The sequence below is a fragment of the Mesoplodon mirus genome, assembly GCF_964341445.2.
Source record: "Mesoplodon mirus genome assembly, chromosome: 5".
Classification (NCBI taxonomy): Eukaryota; Metazoa; Chordata; class Mammalia; order Artiodactyla; family Ziphiidae; genus Mesoplodon; species Mesoplodon mirus.
The window spans coordinates 32,742,070-32,761,459 of NC_138980.1; the positions used below are offsets into that span (position 1 = coordinate 32,742,070).

A 19,390-nucleotide genomic window follows, 5' to 3' on the forward strand; every position below is an offset into this window, starting at 1 on the left:
AGTCCCCACAGAAGCACCTCTCGGACGGCAGGACCTAGATGCCAAGTGTTGCTGGTCAGCAGGGAAGCGGCCCCTGGCCCAGGTAATGGGGCCCCTGGAGCGCTGCCAGCCCCTGAAAGCCCGACAGACACCGCTGCCACGTGTTGACCTCCGCGGGGTGCCCGGCCGGCCTGCCCTCCCTTGTGCCTCCAGAAGGAAAACAAGAGAAGCAATCATCACTTAACAGGCAGGCGCTGTGCGGGGGCCTGCAGGGAGCCAGGCATAATGGGTGGAAGCAGCTGCCGGTGAAGCAGGACCCCTGGGGACCGCGGAGCTCAGGAAACCCGGGGGAGGGGGAGGGATGCAGAGGGAAAGCAGAGACAGAGACACTCATGTGCACAGGAACCCGGCGGTCGGGAGCAGCCCCCACCCATGTCCAGCCCACCGCTCCCCCCGTGCAGAGACCCCTGTGCCTGGCAGACACCAGGTGCTCAATAAATGCTGACAGAGCAGGAGAGCAGCACACACGGGCAGAACCACATGCCTGTGGAGGGGGAGGGAGGCTCCGGGGGCGAGGGGGCTGCCAGCTGGCACCCAGGACACTGGCCACCCAGTGGGGACGTTTACTGGGCCTTCCCAGGTCAGAGACGGCGGTCGCGAGGGCTCAGCAGTGACAGGTACAGGTGAAGAACCCGAAGCAGACGCCCGGGCTGGTGTCACTGACAGTGGCCACTGGACACCCAGCAGGTTCACGTGGGATGTTCTGAAGGACAGACGCCTGAGCTGTCCTGGACCCTCTGAGCTGGGACCTGGGAAATCCAGGGCGGTCGCTGCACTCTGGGGTCCCAGGGGTCGGGAACACAGCCGTGGCTCTACCCAGGGCAGTGAGATCCTCAGGGCAGGCCCAGGCCTGTCTCAGTCACCACCTGTTATGGTGGCCATGCGGCCAGGCCCTCCACCCGGATCCGCCAGTAGGCTCCAAGGAAGAAAAAGCAGGGCCCGCTGGGCCGAGGGTGCCAGCTTGAGGCTTCAAGCCATGTCCTCACCTGCTCTGCCGGTTACAGAGGTGCTGGCGCAGCTGATAAGGGCCCAAAAGCATAGTTCAAGGGTGGCATTGTCTCACGCACCCAGTGAAGGTCTGGAGTGCGTGGCTGCTCTGTGACCAGCAAGGGGACAGCGTGCCTTTCCTTTAAACCCATCAGGAATCCACTGACATTTTGCACAGCAAAGGAAACCATAAACAAAACGAAAACAACCTACGGAAGAGGAGAAAATATTTGCAAACGATGCGACCAACAAGGGCTTAATTGCCAAAATACACAGCTCATACAACTCAATATTAAAAAACCAAACAACCCAATCAAAAAAATGGGCAAAAAATCTAAATAGACATTTTTCCAGAACAGACATACAGATGACCAACAGGCACATGAAAAGATGCACAACATCGCTAATTATTAGAGAACTGCAAATTAAAACTGCAACAAGGTATCACCTCACACCAGTCAGAATGGCCATCATGAAAAAGTCTACAAATGACAAATGCTGGAGAAGGTGTGGAGAAAACGGAACCCTTCTACGCTGTTGGTGGGAATGTAAATTGGTGCAGCCACTGTGGAAAACAGTATGGAGGTTCCTCAAAAAACTAAAAATAGAACTGCCATATGATCCATTCCTGGGCAAATGTCCAGACAAAACTATAATTCAAAAAGACACATGCACCCCAATGTTCACAGCAGCACTATTCACAATAACTAAGACATGGAAACAATCTAAATGTCCATCGACAGATGAATGGATAAAGAAGATGTGGTATATATATATATATATGTGTGTATATACACACACACATACACACAACAGAATATTACTCAACCATAAAAAGAATGAAATAATGACATTTGCAGCAACATGGATAGATCCAGAGATTATCATACTAAGTGAAGGCAGACAAAAACAAATATCATACAATATCATTTACATGTGAAATCTAAAATATGACACAAATGAACTTATTTACGAAACAGAAACAGACTCAGACATAGAACACAAACTCATGGGTACCAAAGGAGAGAGGGATAAATTAGGAGTGTGGGATTAGAAGATACACACTGCTACATATAAAATAGATAAATGACAAGGTCCTATGGTATAGCACAGAGAACTATATTCAATATCCTGTCATAAACCATAATGGAAAAGAGTAGGAAAAAGAACGTGTGTGTGTACATATATGTATAATATAAATTTATATACTGTGTTATATACCAGAAACTAACAAACTTGTAAATCAACTACAATGAAATTTTTAGAAAAATTATCCAACTAATAATTAAAGACCGTATTCACCAGACAAGAAAAAAAAAAAAGAAAAAGAATCCACTTACAGGGGCCTGGGCGCAGTCAGGGGTAGCTGAGGGGCATCCGCCACCAGAGCCCCCCACACAGGCAGTTCTTGATCCAGCGCTGCTCCCACTGTTTGACGGCCGTGGTCTTGTTGGGTGACTTGAGCATGGTGACACAGCCACACCTGCGGGCGGGGTCAGGAGGGTGGGGCACTAGGCAAGGTCGGGTGGTGGCCACAGGGCCTTTGCACATGCTGTTCCACCCCAGGAATGCTGTTCCCTGCAGCCCCCACTCCCCCCACACTAATTCCTTCACATCCTTCTGTCCCAGTTCAGATACCACCCCCTCATCTCCCTCAGTGGACAGAGGAAGGGTTGTGGGTCCAAGTCCTGGCTCAGCCCGTCCCTAGTGGTGTGACCCTGGGGTCGTCTGGCAGCACTCGGGGCCACGTTTGCAAAGCGCAGCACTGCTGCAGTCACTCCTTCATGTCTGCACTTGTCAGGTCACTGGGAGCCCCTCAAGGGCAGGCTCGGGTCAGCCGCTCACCGCTGGGCCACCCCAGCCCTTTATGAAGACCACCTGGGGCACCCGCTCAGCAGCCCCACAACGGAGGCACTCTGGGACCCCCGTTCCCAGGCGGGAAACCACCTGTGGCAGAGCGGGCCCAGTGTCTGCTGCAGCGCTCACCTGGTGCAGGCCTTGCAGGCCTCCGTGGGGTAGGCGCCCAGGTGCAGCCTCCGCAGGTGGTCCATCTTGGGCTGGCCCGGCGCCCTGACGGAGAGGGGCATGGGAAGGGCTCGGGGGGGTGTGCGCGCGCACGCATGCAGCGCGCGCATGCACGCACAGGTCCATCTCCTAAAGGCAAAGCGTGCGTGACACACACTCGCTGGGGAACCGGGAGAGTCCGCAAGAGGGGCTTCTATACACCCTCCGCCCACAGACCCCCGGCCCGGGGTCGGGGTGGCGGCCCAGAACCGCCGCTGGCGCCCAGAGCCCCTCAGAGAGGACCTGGGGCTGGGGCGGGTCGGCCTGTTATGCTCGTATCACACATTTGAAAACTTCTGAGAGTGTGAAACCCCTTGTACGACCAGCCACCTCTCCTTGTAAAGTTTTTTCTGAAACCCAAGCACAAACCACAGCGTGTGATTCATCAGGCTATTCCTCCCACGGCGAGACATGCGAGAAAATGTGGAAGGTGGAGAAGCAAGGCCCAGAGCGCTTCCCGGGGAGGTGCGGACACGAACCTCCACTTGGGGATTCATCGCTCGAGTACCATTTCAGGCAGGCGGCCTGGCCAGCTGCCTCCGGACTGCATCTCTGAGGTTCAGTTTCCTCGTCTGTTAAATAGGGACAAACCCCCACCCCAGGGCACTGCTGGGCAGTCATGAACTCACTCAGCAGGGTTGGGCTGTCTAGACCCCACACATTCCAAAGAATGGCTCCTGAAGTCACCTCTAAGCCCTGGGAGGTCTGCCTGAGAGGGTTCTGATTCCCTGGGGCCTTGGGCCCCACCAGGCAGTCCAGGCTGCAGTGTGATTTATGGTGGGGGACTGGGGCGTCAGCTTGAGCTCTGAAAGGGCTGGAGCCCAAGTAACCAAGGTCAGCCACGTGGGGCCCTCCAGGCAGGCGGTGACAGACCAGAGGATGATGTCACCCAGACAAACGAGGGCACAGATCAGCACAGGCCGAGGCGACTGGATGGAGGCAAGTGACCAGGACGGGAGAGAGGGTGGAGGTGGGGGAGTCTCGGGAGCAGCACTGAGGTCAGGCTGGAGGGAAGCAGCGGGCACAGCATGTGCAACGGCCCCGAGGCAGAGATGGGCACGCACCTGATGAGGCCGTCCAGCTGCAAGCTGGTGGCACTGCCGGGCAAAGTGGGAGGCTTGCCAAAGTGCAGACGCAGGGGCTGCTTGGGCTGCAGGCGGCTGATGAGGCCATCGCTGACGGGCAGCCAGTCCAGGCTGGGGATGAGCAGCTGGCTGGGCAGCAGGCAGCACTCGTCAACGAGCGCCTCATCCGGCTCGCTCGTGGGGCCCTCATCGCGGCCTGTGGGGACGGGACCACGGGGATAACTTGCTCAGCAGCCTTGCCCAGAGCGCTGCCCACCCAGGAGGCATCATGGCCTCCTCAGAGCTCACAGAGCACCAGGCACAGGCCCCAACCCTGTCCCCACTTCCTGAGTGGCCCTGGGAAGCTCCTTCCTCTTCTCGGGCCTCAGTCCTCTCCTCTGTAAAATGGGGACCCACTTATTCATTTAAAAAATATGCAGCGAACCCTGGGTGCCCTTCCTGGCATCACGGATGTGACAACGATAGAGCCTGGCCACAGAAACACACGACCTGGTGACACAAGACAAACAGGTGCCTAAGAGCGGCTGATGTTTAACGAGCACACACACCGTGCCTGGACCTGTGTTGGGTGCTGGGGGAACAGTGGGGGCCACGACAGAGCCAGTTTGACCTGTGGGAGCTTATATTCTGGTGGGGGGACTCAGCCAGGGCTTGTATTTTGGTGGCGGAATGACAGTAGAGAGCTGGGCGTCTTACAGCAGATCCAGAGCTTGGTAAGCAGGCGGAAGAGCAGGGACATGCTGTCCTGGGTGTCGGAGGTGGCCGTGTACACAGGCAGGCAGCTGGGTTTCAGCAGGCCCCAGATGCGGATGACGACCATCAGCTCCCGCAGCATGCCCAGCGACGTGCCATCCCGCAGGAAGCTGTGGCCGGGCCGCAGCGGGGAGCCCTATGGGGAGAAGGGTTCAGGTTGCTTACTTCAGCGTGTGCAGCATCCTAGGACCTCAGCAGGTCCTGGGGGGAGGGGTCTTCCGGGAGGGGCAGGGGCAGGGAGGTGGGGCTTCAGGGGACAAGGCCAGGGCTGGGGCTCCTGGGGGGGTGGGGCTTCCAAGCAGGAGTGCAGGCGCACCTGGTTGGGCAGACTAGCCAGCAGGTAGAGCACGAAGTCGCCCACCCACTGCAGGAGCTGCTGTAGCGCCTGAAGCGTGTTCATGTCCAGGACGAACTCCTCCGTCTTGAGGTTGATCATGACCTTGTCAATGTCTGGGAGGGGACAGGCAGTCAGGGGCGGCCAGAACCTCACATGTGTGCCTGTCAGCACGCATGGTGAGCTGGACCCGCCCCCACAGGCTGACACCTACGTCGTGAACAAGCAAATGAGGGATGGGCCTGGCTGAGCCTGGGACCCTGACGGGCGGGGTTGGAGGGAGGGGCTCTGGGTGTCCACCGCTGGCCTTCAGATCGCTCTGCCCGCCCCTCGGACCCCCTGTGCCGGGCACCCTGCAGCTCCCGCCGGCCTCCAGGCCTCCACACAGGCAGTGCCCCTGGGGACGCCATCCCCAGGCTGGGTCATCTTCGTTCCTGTTAACGCCCACCGCGTGTCCCCAACACCCCACACGTGCGCGATGGCTGAGGGGTCCTCAGCAGCCAGGGCGGCCCGCAGGGCAGGACCCACCGACGTCCGTGATCTTGGCGCAGACCTCCGTCAGCCGGTCACCGGGACTCTTGTCGGGCGTGTTGAGCACGTGCGGGCGCAGCAGCGACTTGAGCGTGGAGCTGGCGGCGATGAGGAAGAGCTTGGCGTGGTACTCGCACACGCGGGTCACTGCGCAGGGAGACAGCTTGCAGAGCGAGGCCTTCATGGCCAGGATCCGGGTCGAGAGGACCTGGGGGGTGGAGGATGTGAGTGGGCGGGGCATGTGCCTGAGGGGCCGGGGAGAGCGAGGTGCTGGGCCAGCTGGGCAAGCCGCTAACCCTCTCTGGGCCTTGCCCTCCTCATGCCGGAACCAGGTAAGAGGACCTTCCTCACAGGACGGCAGGGTCTCAACCTGCGGGCGTGTGTACCCCAGGGGCCGGAGGGACACACCTGGGACACCTTACGACTGGGGGCGCTCCTGGCATGAAGTGGGTGGGGCCACAGATGCAGCTCTACCCCACCCAGTTCCTGAAACCTGTCGTCTCCCAGGATGACTGGAGGACTTAAAGCATAAAGATGCTTGCATACAGGGAATCCCCTGGTGGTCCGGTGGTTAGGACTCTGCACTCTCCCTGCGGAGGGCCCAGTTTCCATCCCTGGCAGGGGAACTAAGATCCCCCAAGGCATGAGGGGTGCGGCCAAAAAAAAAAAAAAAAATGCTTGCACACAGCTCTGCCCCATAACAAGAGATCTGATCACTCCTGGCGTCCCTGGCTCTGAACCCAGCTCCGTCCTGCGCTGTTCCCTGGGTCGGGTCCAGCACTCGCACATCTCAGCAGGCTGCTAATGGGAATGGGATCTCTACTTCCTGTTTTCTCCTTGATGGCTGGCACAGAGGACAACTTCAGATTCTTAGCAGCGCTGACCTCTACAGCTGCCCCACTGAACTCGGGGGGCTCTGGGTTTTACAGGCGCGCCACCATGGCGTCCAAATGATCCCTTCTCTCTGGCTCGCCGTCTGTAAAACTCCCGTTTAGTGCTCTGATCGCAAAAGAAAAGGCCTCCAAAGCCACCCAGAGGCAGGTGGCGTCAGGCCCACAGCCACGCACTCCTGGGCTGAGGCGGCAGCGAGAGGTGGGCCGTCTGGCCCGCGGGTCACCCTGACGGAGGGACCGGGCACCAGCCAAGGGGGGCGGGCACCTGCTGCAGCTCGGCCTTCTGGCGCGTGTACTCCTCATGCAGCTTCTCCACCAGGCTCTGCACCATGCTGGGCTGCACGTGCAGCAGGATGTCCCACCAGTCGTAGCCGGTCACCATGCAGTACTCCAGCAGGAAGAGCAGGTGCCGCAGGGCCAGCCCCGCGTCCAGCGAGTGGCCCATGGAGGGCGAGATGCGCAACATGCTCAGCTGTGGAGGAGGGCGGGGCGTGAGGGGGCTGGGCCCGAGGGGCAGCTGGGGGGCAGGGAGCGCACGGCTGGCGTGGGGCCCAGGCCTGCCCGCTGTCCTGTCACACAGGAGGGCTGCAGAGCCACAGCCCAGCCACGTGGCGTGAATGGGGGCCACAAGCCCCAAGTTTCCATAGCCGTGGCGATTCCCACATAGGGCCTGAAGGGCCTCCTAGCCGGCAGGGCGCCTGTCGGGTGGTGGGGCCTGCAGGTCCACTTGGGGGCCGTGGAGTCCCTGGGAACACAGACCTCGTGCTCCCGAGAAGCCCAACCCACCACCCAGAGACACCGAGGATGGGGCCGGAGCAGAAGTCACAGGGTGCCCGACAGCAACTCGCAGGAGCCCACTGCGTGGGGCGGGGGGCACGCGCACGTGGGTTTGAGCGTGTAAATGTGTGCACGTGTGCGAACGTGCCAGTAGGACAAATGTGAGGTGTGAGCATACACGGGTGTGAATGAGCGTGCAAACACGAGCGGGTGTGAGCGAAAGCGTGAGTGTGCGAGTGGCTGTGAGGCTGCCCCCCCTCCTGCCAGGCCACAGACAGGTTCCCCTGGGAACCAGGAGGCCAACTCGCAGAGCACCTGCTGCGCACTGGGGACCTAGAACTCCTTGACGTCAGGAGCAGCACCCTAGGGGCCCCCACTTCCTGAGTGCGGCCCCCCGCCACAGACAGCAGCACGGGCACCCTGCCTCACCCTCGGTCCCCCCGGGACAGCACTGACCCTGCCGTGGTTGTCGATGCCCACGAGGGCCAGGGAAGTCCAGGAGAGCTGCATGGCCTTGAAGTGGACAGCGGGGCCCGTGGTCCGAGGGCGCTTGAGAGCCGGCTCGTCCACGGAGCGGGGGGCTGCGGAGCTATAGAAGATGGCCATCGTCTGCAGCGAGAGCCGGTGCACGATGTGGACGCTGCCGTCATGGAAGGCCAGGGCCAGCCCTGGGGGCACGTGTAGGGTCAGGCGGCCGAACCCAGCTCTGGACAACAGGAAGGGGCCGCCACCACACCCAGCAGAGGCTGTGCTAAGGAGCGGCGTGAGCCCCGAGCCACCGGGGTGCAACCCCCACAGTGGGGTCCAGTCCTGGCCAACCGGCCCCCGAATCGGTGTAGCAGACTGCACACTGTCTGGGCACCTCTGCCCCGCTCCCCTGCGGCCAGCACTAAGTTTGGCCAACGTAAGGCAACAGGTGACTTCCAGGGGGACAAGTGGGAGGGGCAGGCGGAGAGGACAGCGGATGGGAAGGGCCTGGGCCTCATGTACACCAAGGGCCTCGGGGTGGAACGGAGGCCACTGAGCTCAGGGGCTCGTAGAACCCAAAGCCCGTAATCCACAGCAGGGGGCTGGGGGCTGCCCTGGACCGGCACCAACACAGCCAGCCTGACTCACCCAGGGTCACAGACGCCAGGGCCCAAACCCAGAATCGCCACGTGAGCTACTACAACGGGGGTGGGGGTGGGGGTGGGGGTGGGCATGGGAGGGAAGCTTATCTGGAAAGTTTTCCCCAAGTTCCCAGCCTCTCCCTTGTGGACTGCTAACAGCCCTCTACATAGTAAAGAGCACAGCTGGACGGTGGCCTCACAGCCCTGTGAGCCCATCAGATCCTGAAAGCAGCACCCTCGTCCCCAATGGGACTAACGTGAGGCCGGGGGCCAGGCTCCCAGGACCCTGTAATGGAAGCCCAAGCTCAGGGCCCACCCCCTTCCCCCGGGGGCTCTGAGACACCATACCGAGGCCGGGGTAGAACTGGGTGTCGCTGGCCACCTTCAGGTCAGTGTTGGTGAGTGAGATGGGGAGCTTGGGCAGCGCCACGGCAGACACGCGGTCCAGGTCGTTGGTGGCTGACAGGATCCGCCATTTGAGAATCGTGGGCTGTTTGTCACCAACTAAAAGGGGATGGGGGGGACAGAGAGCAACAAAATGAAGACAAGACAGGGGGGTGGTGGTAGGGTGAACTGAGAGATTGAGATTGACATATATACACTAATATATATTAAATACATAATGAGAACCTGCTGTATAAAAAAATAAATACAAGGGCTTCCCTGGTGGCGCGGTGGTTGAGAGTCTGCCTGCCGATGGAGGGGACGCGGGTTTGTGCCCTGGTCTGGGAAGATCCCACATGCCGCGGAGCGGCTGGGCCTGTGAGCCCTGGCCGCTGAGCCTGCGCGTCTGGAGCCTGTGCTCCGCAGCGGGAGAGGCCACAACAGTGAGAGGCCCGCGTACCGCAAAAAAAATGAAGACACAAGGGTGGACCTGACCCAGCACCCTGCCCCTCCTGGAGACCCAGCGAGTTCACATGACTGGGGGTGGGGGGGAGAAGCGGAGGACCCCAAAGGATCCGGTCCTGGGCCTTCACAGGAACAGGAGGAGGCACCAGCCTGGGCCGCGAGGCTGTCAGCTGGCGGGGGCGGCTCCACCTTGTCCCCTTAAAGGAGCCAACGTGCTGAGAAGGGGAACCCACCCCCGACCCTGCCACCACACAAACCCCAAAATTCCCCAGTGACTTGGCCGGCTTGCGTGGGGTTCTGTCCCTGTGGTCTGAGAGGTCCTGGATGGAACCCCAGCTCTCCCCATGAGCTGGACCGACTGGTGGCCAAGACGGGCTCCCCCCTGCGCCCACACCCTTGGTGTGATGATGAAGCCCCCCAGCAAGGGGTGGGGTAGTTCCCATCAATCTGGGCTTGGCCCCCCGCGCTGCGGGCATGATGTGAGCAGAGGCTCAGTGGCGCCCATGCACCTGGACTCCAAGGTGACACTGAGGTGAGCCCGGGCGCCCAGGCAGCAGCCAGCACCCCAGCTGCCCTGGGGTGATGGCAGACACAGGGAACCAGGACGGAGCAGCGGAGGCGGCCTGGCCCAGCACCCTCCGGGCTGTGGTTCTAAGCCAGAGTTTGGGGCTGGTGTGTGACACGGCAAAGCTGGCTGTGACAGCACGCCTCTACCCATCTGCCCTGAGAGCTCTTCCCTGGACGGCCCAGCACAAAGGGGCTCTTGGCAAACGTCATCCCACAGGGAGACCAAGGCCCAGAGAGGGACGATGCTGAGCACAGCTGCAACGGTGACAGCTACGGAGATGCCCAGGGAGGGAGGGCGAGCAGGCCAGGCACCCACACCCAGCCTGGCGGCCCCCGGCAATTCCTAGCTTACAGAGGGGAGCGGCCGCTGTCAGAGGCTGAGCTGCTTGCCCGAGTCCACCTGGACCCACATGTCCACCCAAGTCAGGCCAACCCCTGGAGCACGGGCTGGACGGTGGCTGGCAGAGCGGGGGCCTGAAGGGGAGGATGGGCTGGCGGGGGGCGCTTCGGGCAAAGGCAGGGAGGTAGGAGAAGAGGAGGCAGATCCAGGAGCCGCAGGCCGTTCGAAGCTCGTGCGAGGGGCAGGGTGGGGGGAGGAGGTGTGGGCGAGCTCAGCACAGAGCCTGCCAGCACTCGGACACCTGCACCAGGACGAGGCTCTACCCGCTGACGGGGGTGACAACCCTTTCACGTGAGATGTGGTCCCACTTGTGACAAGGTCCCAGGGTGTGCGTGGGGGCCATGACCTGCCTGACGGCCGCGCCCACAGCTACTAGGACAGAGGAGGGACGAGGGAAGGGCTGGGACCCCTTGTGGCTATGCCGCCCCGCGGGGTCACTCAGGAAAGGCAGCATAACCTTCTTCACATTTAGTTCCTCCGAGGCCACATCGAGCAGCTTAGGCAACCACCTTGCGGGCAGATGGAGCCTCAAGGGGCCTCTTGACTTGGCCCCTCGGCCACTCAAGGGCCAGTAGCGCTGCCATCAGCGGGAACATGCCCCGTGTGGCCACAGGTTCACCCCCAGCTTCCAGGGAAGGAGCTTTTCCGGCTTCCCAGCCACATAGGTGTCAGGAGGGGGGCCAGTCCCGGCGGGGAACTCGGGGCTCCGCTTGGGTGTGGGGACAGAGAGGTAGGGAAGAGAGCGGCGGGCACGTTCTTGGCAAACTCAGGTCACCCCCGTGCCTCGCTCTACCCGAGGGCTCCCAGAGGACCCCAGGTTCCCGGGAGGCTGCGTGTCCCTGGCCGGCTGGAGCGGGACTCACCGGCGGGCGAGAGCTGCTGGAAGATGTTGTTCACAGGGAGCCCCTCCTTGCGCAGGGACCAGCACTCCACCACGCTGCTGGTCTGGCTGGACGCGCACAGCAGCACCTGGGGGGGTGGGCGGCTCGGTGAGGGGCCTGGAGCAGCCCCTCGGCCTCTCCGGGCTTCCGGCTGCTCCACGGGGCTCACATCGGCACCCGCCTCACAGCCGCTGCGGCTTCCGACCCAGGTACACCCAGCCAGCACCGCACCTGCCCCCCATGACCCCGCCTCCCCTGGGGAAGGCAGTCACTCAAGGCACCCCCAGCGGGAAGCGAGGGGGCCGCGGAAACGTACTGGGACTTCATGAAGCTGGAGGCTGATCAGTGCAAGGTTATGAGGGGACCCCGGTGCAGCTGGCTGAACCTCGCCCCCAGAAATGTCCCTGTCCTGGTCCCAGGACCTGTGGATGTGTCACCTCATGGGGCAGAGGGGACTTCGCAGGTGAGATTAAGTTAAGGCCCCTGAGACGGGGATAACCCTGGATTCACGGGGGGCCCAGCGTCATCCCAGGATCCTTATAAGTGGGAGGCGGGAGGGTCAGCGGCAGAGAGAGACGGGAGAGGCTGCGCTGCTGGCCGTGAGGATGCAGGAGGGACCGCAAGCCAGGGATGCGGCGCCTCTAGAAGCTGGGAAAGGCGGGAACCGATGCTGCCCTGGAGCCTCCGGAAGGACCGGCCCTGCCCACGCCTGGGTTTAGCTCCGAGCGGTCCTACCACGGGGTGGCCGGGTGGGCACACCTGCTCTGACATGTCTCGGGCCAGGAACTTGAGGTGGGTGATGGCGGGGAGCCGGTCCCGGCGGTTGAGGTCGGTGGTGCAGCGCATGAAGAGCGAGGGCAGGATCTCGGTGTCGATGCGGCACTTCTCGTTGACGACGCTCACGCACACCTTGTAGAACTGCACTGGGGAGGCGCTGCTGCCGTCTGCCGTGGCCACCACGATGTTGCCGCCACCCGTGAAGGCGATGTCGGCCAGGGCCACGCGGCCACGCAGCCGGCACAGGCTCTCCGTCGAGGTCAGCACTTGCCCACTGGGCTTGAGCAGGGACACGGTGACCAGGCCGCTGACCGTCACCGCAATCCAGCCCTCCATGGGCTTGCCCCCAAACAGCGTGAGCGACGGCGAGAACTTGACTCGGGAGAACTTCTCGCCGAAGCTGGAGGCGCCTGACTGTGGGGGAGGGGGAGGGGTCAGCTCGGGGCGGCCCCGGCCACGTGCTTGGCCTTCAGGGGTCTGCCTCTGTGACCCCAGGACGCCCTTCTGGGAGTCGCACCCTTGGGAACATGGAGGAATCACGTGGCAGAAGGCACGAGAGCATGAACTTGAGTTCAGGTCCTGCCTCAGCCACTCAAGCGCTGTGTGATGTGGGCCTCTCTGACCCTCAGTATCCCCATCTGTACGTCCGAGGGCTGTGGTGAGGCTGACACGCTAGACACACACAGGACAGGACCCACCATGCTTTCCTCACAGGGTCAGACACTCAGTACTTTTAGCTTTGTGAGCCAAGTGGTCTGCTGTAACCACTCAGCTCTTTCCCTGCGTCTGCAGCAAAGAGAAGCAGCTGCCAGTGAGACTGCTTACAAAGTGGGCGAGCGAGCAGGCTGCCGTTTACAGACCCCAGAGGTAAGGCATTCCGGCTGTGCTGCAAAGTACAGCTGCCACTGCTATTTTACCTTTCCAAACCAGGTTTAAGTTACAATTAACGTACAGCAAAATTCACCTCCTCTCGGCTTTCGGTTCAAGTTGACAACCACCCCATTGTGCGAACCGCTCCGATCCTGGGCAGGAACGTTTCCACTCCCCTCGGAAGGGCCCTCGGGCCCCCAGCCAACCCCTGCCCCGGCCCTGGTTTCTGTCCCCGGCTGTGCCTCTCCCAGCGTTCCACCCCAGGCGGACCCAGGAGCAGCCTGCGCGCCGGGTTCCTTTCGATCCGTGCAACACGTCTGTCACTGAAACAGCACGAGCTGGAGACTAAGCAGGGCTCTCTGGGCAGTGGGAGAGCATGTGCCCTCTCTGTCTGGGGAGCAGACTCACAGGGCCAAGCGTCCAGGGAAGGCAGGGCTGACCACGGCCCCAACAGAGTCTTCCAGACGTGGAGGTGCCGGCAGTGTTGTAAAGAAAGAAGCAAAAGCCCCCAGATGACCCCCAAGGAGAGACGCTGGCAGTTTGAAAAAGGAACGTCCCGGGCTTCCCTGGTGGCGCAGTGGTTGAGAGTCCGCCTGCCGATGCAGGGGATGCGGGTTTGTGCCCCAGCCCGGGAGGATCCCACATGCCGCGGAGCGGCTGGGCCCGTGAGCCATGGCCGCTGAGCCTGCGCATCCGGAGCCTGTGCTCGGCAACGGGAGAGGCCACAACAGTGAGAGGCCCGCGTACCGCAAAAAAAAAAAAAAAAAGAAACGTCCCACAGAGAAAAAGGTCCAGAAGGTTAGGCAGCAAGCCCTGCAGTTAGAATTCCTACCAAGGGGAGAAGGGATAGACGCCTGACCTCAGCATCATGGGCAAGAGCCGTGTGCATGTCCAAGCGTTTTTTTTTGTTTTTTTTTTAAATAAATAAATTTATTTATTTATTTATAGCTGTGTTGGGTCTTCGTTTCTGTGTGAGGGCTTTTTCTAGTTGTGGCAAGCGGGGGCCATTCTTCATTGCGGCGCGTGGGCCTCTCACTATCGCGGCCTCTCCCGTTGCGGAGCACAGGCTCCAGACGTGCAGGCTCAGTAGCTGTGCCTCACGGGCCCAGTTGCTCCGCGGCATGTGGGATCTTCCCAGACCAGGGCTCGAACCTGTATCCCCTGCATTGGCAGGCAGATTCTCAACCACTGCACCACCGGGGAAGCCCTGTCCAGGTGTTTTAAACAAGCACATATGTCTTTTATAATTTAGAGACAAAGGGATCTGGTGGTAAGAAGAACAATAGCCCTGACGCTCGCAACAGTGTGGACGGACCTTGAGAACACGACGCTAATGAGAGAAACCAGACACAGAAGGACACACGGTGTTTGATTCCATTGATGGGAAACATCCAAAACAGGCAAGTCCACAGGGACAGACAGTGGGTTCATGGTTGCCAGGGGCTGGGGTGGGGAAGGGGAGGGAGGCTAATGGGGACAGACTTCCTTTGAGTTGAAAAGAATGGTCTGCGGCTTCCCTGGTGGCGCAGTGGTTAAGAATCCGTCTGCCAATGCAGGGGACACGGGTTTGAGCCCTGGTCTGGGAAGATCCCACACGCCGTGGAGCAACTAAGCCCGTGTGCCACAACTACTGAGCCCGTGTGCCACAACTACTGAGCCCATGCACCACAACTACTGAAACCTGCGCGCCTAGAGCCCGCTCTGCACCAAGAGTAGCCACCGCAATGAGAAGCCCGCGCACTGCAACGAAGAGTAGCCCCCGCTCGCCACAACTAGAGAAAAGCCCACATGCAGCAATGAAGACCCAACACAGCCATAAATAAATAAATAAAGGAAATAAAGAAGATATTAAAAAAAAAAAAAAAAAGGATGGTCTGAAATCGACTGTGGTGATGGTTGTACTAGTCTGTGAAGATACTAAATAAACCTCCAATCTGTATACTTCAGGTGAGTGAACCACACTAAGCGACTTAAGCGACTTGTATCTCAGTAGAGCTGTTACATAAAAAAAGAGAACAGACAAAGGGAAGGCAGCACGCACCCCCTGCCCCCGCTCCCCGCGGCCTGGAGCCAGCGCTGCAGTGCGCTGCTGCCAGATGCTGACAGTAACTGTCCCCAGGCCCTGCACCAGGCACAGGGAGCAGACATGGGGAAGGGATGGGAGAAAAGTCACTTCCCACAGCACCAACCCAGGAGGGGCTCCTGGCTCTGGGGAGCAGCCGGCAGAGCAAGCCACGTGCGCCCCGGCGGCCCCACCGAGCCCTCTCAAGCCTTCTCGCGCTAGACCCTCACCACGGCCAGCGGCAGCCCCACTTGATGGTGAGGAGAGCGACGGGTGAGGCGTGGCATCGTGATCTGAGTTCAGCACCCTGGACCCAGGCGGGTCTCTCGAGGGGACACTGGGCTGAACTGTGGGGTACAGGCAGGAATTCTGGGATCTCACCACGTCAGTCACACAGGGGCTGCTGGCCGCACGGGTGCTGACCCTGCATGGCAGGTGTGAGCCGGGCTCAGGTGAGGAGGACCAAAAGGGTGCTGGTGACACAAGAGGAGCTGCACCCCCAGGCGGGACACCCACCTTTTCCACGTGCAGGGCCAGCTTCACACCATTGTGCAGCCACGACAAGGCCACGATGGGGTCCCCCTCCACCAGGCTGCCCACGGGGCTCTCCCAGCTGTTGGCCAGGTGGTCGGCCATGCTCCAGCACTTGATTTGCCCATCGGCATCAGCTGACAGCAGCCTCGAGCCTGTGCGGGGTGGGGCGGGGGACAAACCCGCATCACAACCCCCCCCCCCCGACTGTCCATCAGGGGCCGGGGTGGGAGAGGCCGGCCTGGGGGCAGTAGAGCAGGGAGGGGCACAGGCGAGTCCGGAAAGGACTCTGGACAGCAGCAGTGGGCAGAGCAGGGCCCGCCAACACACAGGTCAAGGGTTAGAGTCCCAGCTCTGGACACCTGGGCCAGGACCAGGAAAAGAAAGAGCAGGTGGCCCTGGGATTCAGGGTCAAGGGGAGCTGCCCTCACCTGACTGGTCCCACTCAAGGCAGGTGATGGCTTCGCTGTGCTCCGAGCAGATGGAGTGCACGTCCCAGGGGTGCTCGGTGTCCAGGATGTGGATCATGCGGGTCAGGTCTATGAAGGACGGTGTGGTCAACACGGCAACAACAGCCGGGTGCCCGACGACCCCGGGGGCATCGGGGAGGAAGAAGCAAAGCCCCGGCCATGGGGACTCAGGAGCCGCTGCTAACAAGCCGGCGGCCCGAGTAGAGATGGAGCAGCCCGTGACCCTGCCTCCAGTGGGGCAAAGGAGACGTAGAAAACGGCACCGGAAAAAAACAAACCCCAAATGCTAACAGTGGGCGTCTCTCCGTGGAAACTAACAGCTGGTTCTTTCCCTCACCCTAAGTTTCTGTTTTTCTAATTCCCTCTCCCGAGTGCACGTCACTCAGTGGCAGAGACAACACAGGCCCAGCTAGCAGAGTGCACCTCAAAGTCAGGTGGTGACACGTTTGGTCTGGAAAACTCAGGCAGGAGCCTCAGCAAGCTGCACGGGGCCACCCACCCCTGGCTCCTGCCATCCCACCGGTGATCCCAGTGCCCCCAGCTCCAGGCCCTCTGTGCCCCTCACCACCCCTCATCACCCCTCATCTTGGAGGAGGAGACCCTGTGGGAGCCGGGGGGGGGGCAAGGGGGCGGCTGGCGCACCCTGGTCGTCACTCCGCAGGTCCGTGGTGAAGGCGATGAGGTTACGGCAGGACCAGGTGCAGGCCAGGGGCACCGACGGGCAGTGGGTGCTCTTGGGCCATTTCTCCCACTCGCAGATGTAAGCCAGGTCCATTGTGCCCACCTGCCAAGGTCACACACGGAGGACAGTCACCAGCTCCTGCAGCAGGGAGGACTGGCTTGTCATCGATGTTCACGCAGCACCTGCAGGACCCCAAGGGCAGTGCTGGACACTGGGTAACCGCGGGGGACAAAGTGGACTCAACCCCTGCCCCGCATGTGGCGGGGGAGCTGCATTTTACTCATACATGGCCAGGGAGGCCTCCCCGGTGGAGGTGTGAGGGATCGAGGCACACAGCCTGAAGGAAGAGCATTCCAGGTAGAGGAAACAGCCAGTGCAAAGGACCAGAGGCTGGACTGAGCCTGGGCGCTCAAAGAGTGGCACGGGGCCCTGCGGGGCAGGAAAAGGGTGAGTGAGGGGGCGGGGCAAAGTAAGGGTGGGGAGAGGACATGACAGGTCGTGCAGGGCCTGGGGGGTTTCACCCTGAGAGAGGTGGCAGCCCCAGGAGGGCTGAGGCCTGTTTATGTTTCACAGGCCACTCTGGCTGTCTGGAGGGCGAGGCTGAGGGACAGGGTGGGGGTGACTGCACTGGTCCAGGTGAACAAAGCTGGGGACAGTGCAAGCTGTGAGGAGCGGTAGGGTAGGACCCGGGTCTATCCTTAAGGAGGAGTCCACGGACACCCAAGAGCACCGGTGGGGCTGCCTTTGACAGAGGCAGGGAGGGGGCCGGGCAGCAGCTTGGTGCCGGGCTTCCACAGGTAACTAACAACGTGAATGGTGAACGTTTCCTCAGCGCGCTCCACGCGCCGGGCATCCATTAAGGTTATTTCTTTTCACCTTTACCAAAGCGCAGTGAGACTGGGAGTACGATCGGCCCCGTCTTCCTCAATCCCGACCCCCAGGCCCCAGGCTTCTTCAAGCCATGCCCAGGAACACCGAGGCCCCGCCCACAAGCCCTTTCAACAGTCTTTAAGCTCTGCCCCCAAAGCTCTCCGGCCCCGCCTCCTACAGTATTTGCTTTCCACACCCCACTCCCAATTTGCCCCTTGTGTCCCCAGGCCCGGCCCAAACTCTGTTTTCATCTCAGGGTCTCCGAAACAACCCCAAGGCCCCGCCTCCATACTTCTGGCCCTCCAGGTCGCGCCCCCAAGCCCCCCCGCAACGCATCTCAGACCCTCCCCGAGGAGGTATAACCTTAGGCCCCGCCCCCGATCGTTCCAGGCCCCGCCCCGATTTCTCCCTGCTCCGGTGCCCCGACCCCCGGGGCGCCTCAGGTCCCCCCAAGTTTCCGCCACGACCCCCAGACCCCGCCCAGCGCACTCAGGCCGCGTACCCAGCACCCTTTGCTCTCCAGGCCCGCCCTCTGACCCCACAGGCCCCGCCCCGGCGCCGCTAGTTACCGCCTTCCCCGGCCGGCGCTCCCCGCTGCCGCGGCGCCGTCCGGAGGCCGGCCGACCGCCCGAGCCCCCAGCCCTGCACTCACCGGGCCGGCCTGTGAGCCCAGCCGAGCGGGTGGCCGCAGCCTGCACTTGCCCTAATGCCCCGGCTCCGCCGCCGCCATCTTCCTAGGAGCAAAGATACCCCCGCGCAGCGCAGCCGCTTCCCGGAGACTTCTGGGACGGCAGCGGCTCCGGCTCCGCCCCTCTTCCGGTACAATTTGCATGCGACATGGATTCCCAGCAGCCACCCGAGTCATATTTGGTGGAACAAAAACCACTTTCTGAATTTCAGTGAGTGACCCCATTTGGTTAAGGTATTGTTGCACAAATATCATAAAGGAAGGGACGAATGGCTGAATCGGTTTTTAATGGAGTTCGCCCTTAGTGTAAAAGGATATATTCTATGCCCTTTAAATAGCTCTGGGGTAAAGGTTTAGTTTGTGCTCGCTTCGGCAGCACATATACTAAAATTGGAACGATACAGAGAAGATTAGCATGGCCCCTGCGCAAGGATGACACGCAAATTCGTGAAGCGTTCCATATTTTTGCCCCTTTTCTTCTGGTATCCGCGGTGTTATAATTGGGCTCTATAAGAGAGGTGACTTAACGCATCGAGGGTCCCTCTGGATTCAACCCCCATCTGCAATTCCTTTTCCAAAAGTTGGTTCTATTGCTGTTGGACTCTCCCCATTCTGAAAGGTCTTTTCCAGAAAGACCTCCTAGGGTTGCAGGGAAGGGTGAACCGGGTGACAGGCACCGCCTGGGCAAAGGTCGGGGGGCCGGGCTGTCTGGGGGCCCGGCTGGAGTAGCGGGGTGGGGGGAAAAACCCACGCACCAACCAGGGGCCAGGACAGGACGGAGTTCGCGTTAACAGTTCTGGAGGCAGGCTGTGAACTCCCCCAGAGACCCGACACCCGCGCCCGGAGCCCCAGCCCGTCCTCTGGGCGCCGGAAATTCGGTCCCCTTCACAGGTGGGAGTCTCCAAGCGGGTTACTCAAGTATCTCCTTGTGTCCTCCGTACGAGCCCTTGGGATTTCCATTATTTAGCATCTATGTGTAGAACTTTTAAAATGCCTGTTAAAATGGAAGACAGCACACCCAGCGCCCAGATCTTGGTTTTTAAAACGGTGCCCCAGGGAAAGGAACCAGGCTCCTTGGAGAAAGGGCTGGTTCTAGGACGAAGCAAGAATATGCAGAGGAGCCCTGTGCGTCTTGTAGCGGCAGAAAGTAAGGCGGGTGCTCAAATAAATA

General features: G+C 60.8%; 1 protein-coding gene across 5 annotated transcripts; it reads right to left on the reverse strand.

Moving 5' to 3' along the window:
* Nucleotides 1-1,109: 1,109 nt before the first annotated feature.
* On the reverse strand, nt 1,110-18,312 carry MED16 (mediator complex subunit 16). Of its 5 annotated transcripts, none has more exons than XM_082621330.1 (16): nt 18,184-18,312; nt 16,622-16,763; nt 15,941-16,048; nt 15,495-15,664; nt 12,029-12,460; nt 11,252-11,357; nt 8,921-9,076; nt 7,920-8,131; nt 6,952-7,158; nt 5,791-6,001; nt 5,245-5,378; nt 4,872-5,064; nt 4,155-4,371; nt 3,013-3,096; nt 2,367-2,509; nt 1,110-1,235 (listed from the first exon to the last, which is right to left on the reverse strand). In XM_082621330.1, the coding sequence occupies exons 2-15, from the start codon at nt 16,752-16,754 to the stop codon at nt 2,383-2,385; spliced, it is 2,490 nt and encodes an 829-aa protein (XP_082477456.1). In that variant the 5' UTR covers nt 16,755-16,763; nt 18,184-18,312; the 3' UTR covers nt 1,110-1,235; nt 2,367-2,382. The 5 variants fall into 5 exon arrangements, with proteins under 5 accessions (XP_082477456.1, XP_082477454.1, XP_082477457.1 ...); XM_082621328.1 differs by having other exon boundaries at nt 16,622-16,799; XM_082621331.1 differs by having other exon boundaries at nt 16,622-16,843.
* Between the last annotated feature and the right edge of the window lie 1,078 nt (nt 18,313-19,390).

Coding starts and splice junctions, on each gene's coding strand:
- MED16 (XM_082621330.1), bottom strand. CDS start 16,754: ATGGACCTGGCTTACATCTGCGAGTGGGAGAAATGGCCCAAGAGCACC. Junction 12,461..15,494: donor TGGCCCTGCACGTGGAAAAG/GTGGGTGTCCCG, acceptor CCTCCCCCACAG/TCAGGCGCCTCCAGCTTCGG. Junction 2,510..3,012: donor GCCTGCAAGGCCTGCACCAG/GTGAGCGCTGCA, acceptor CCCCGCCCGCAG/GTGTGGCTGTGTCACCATGC.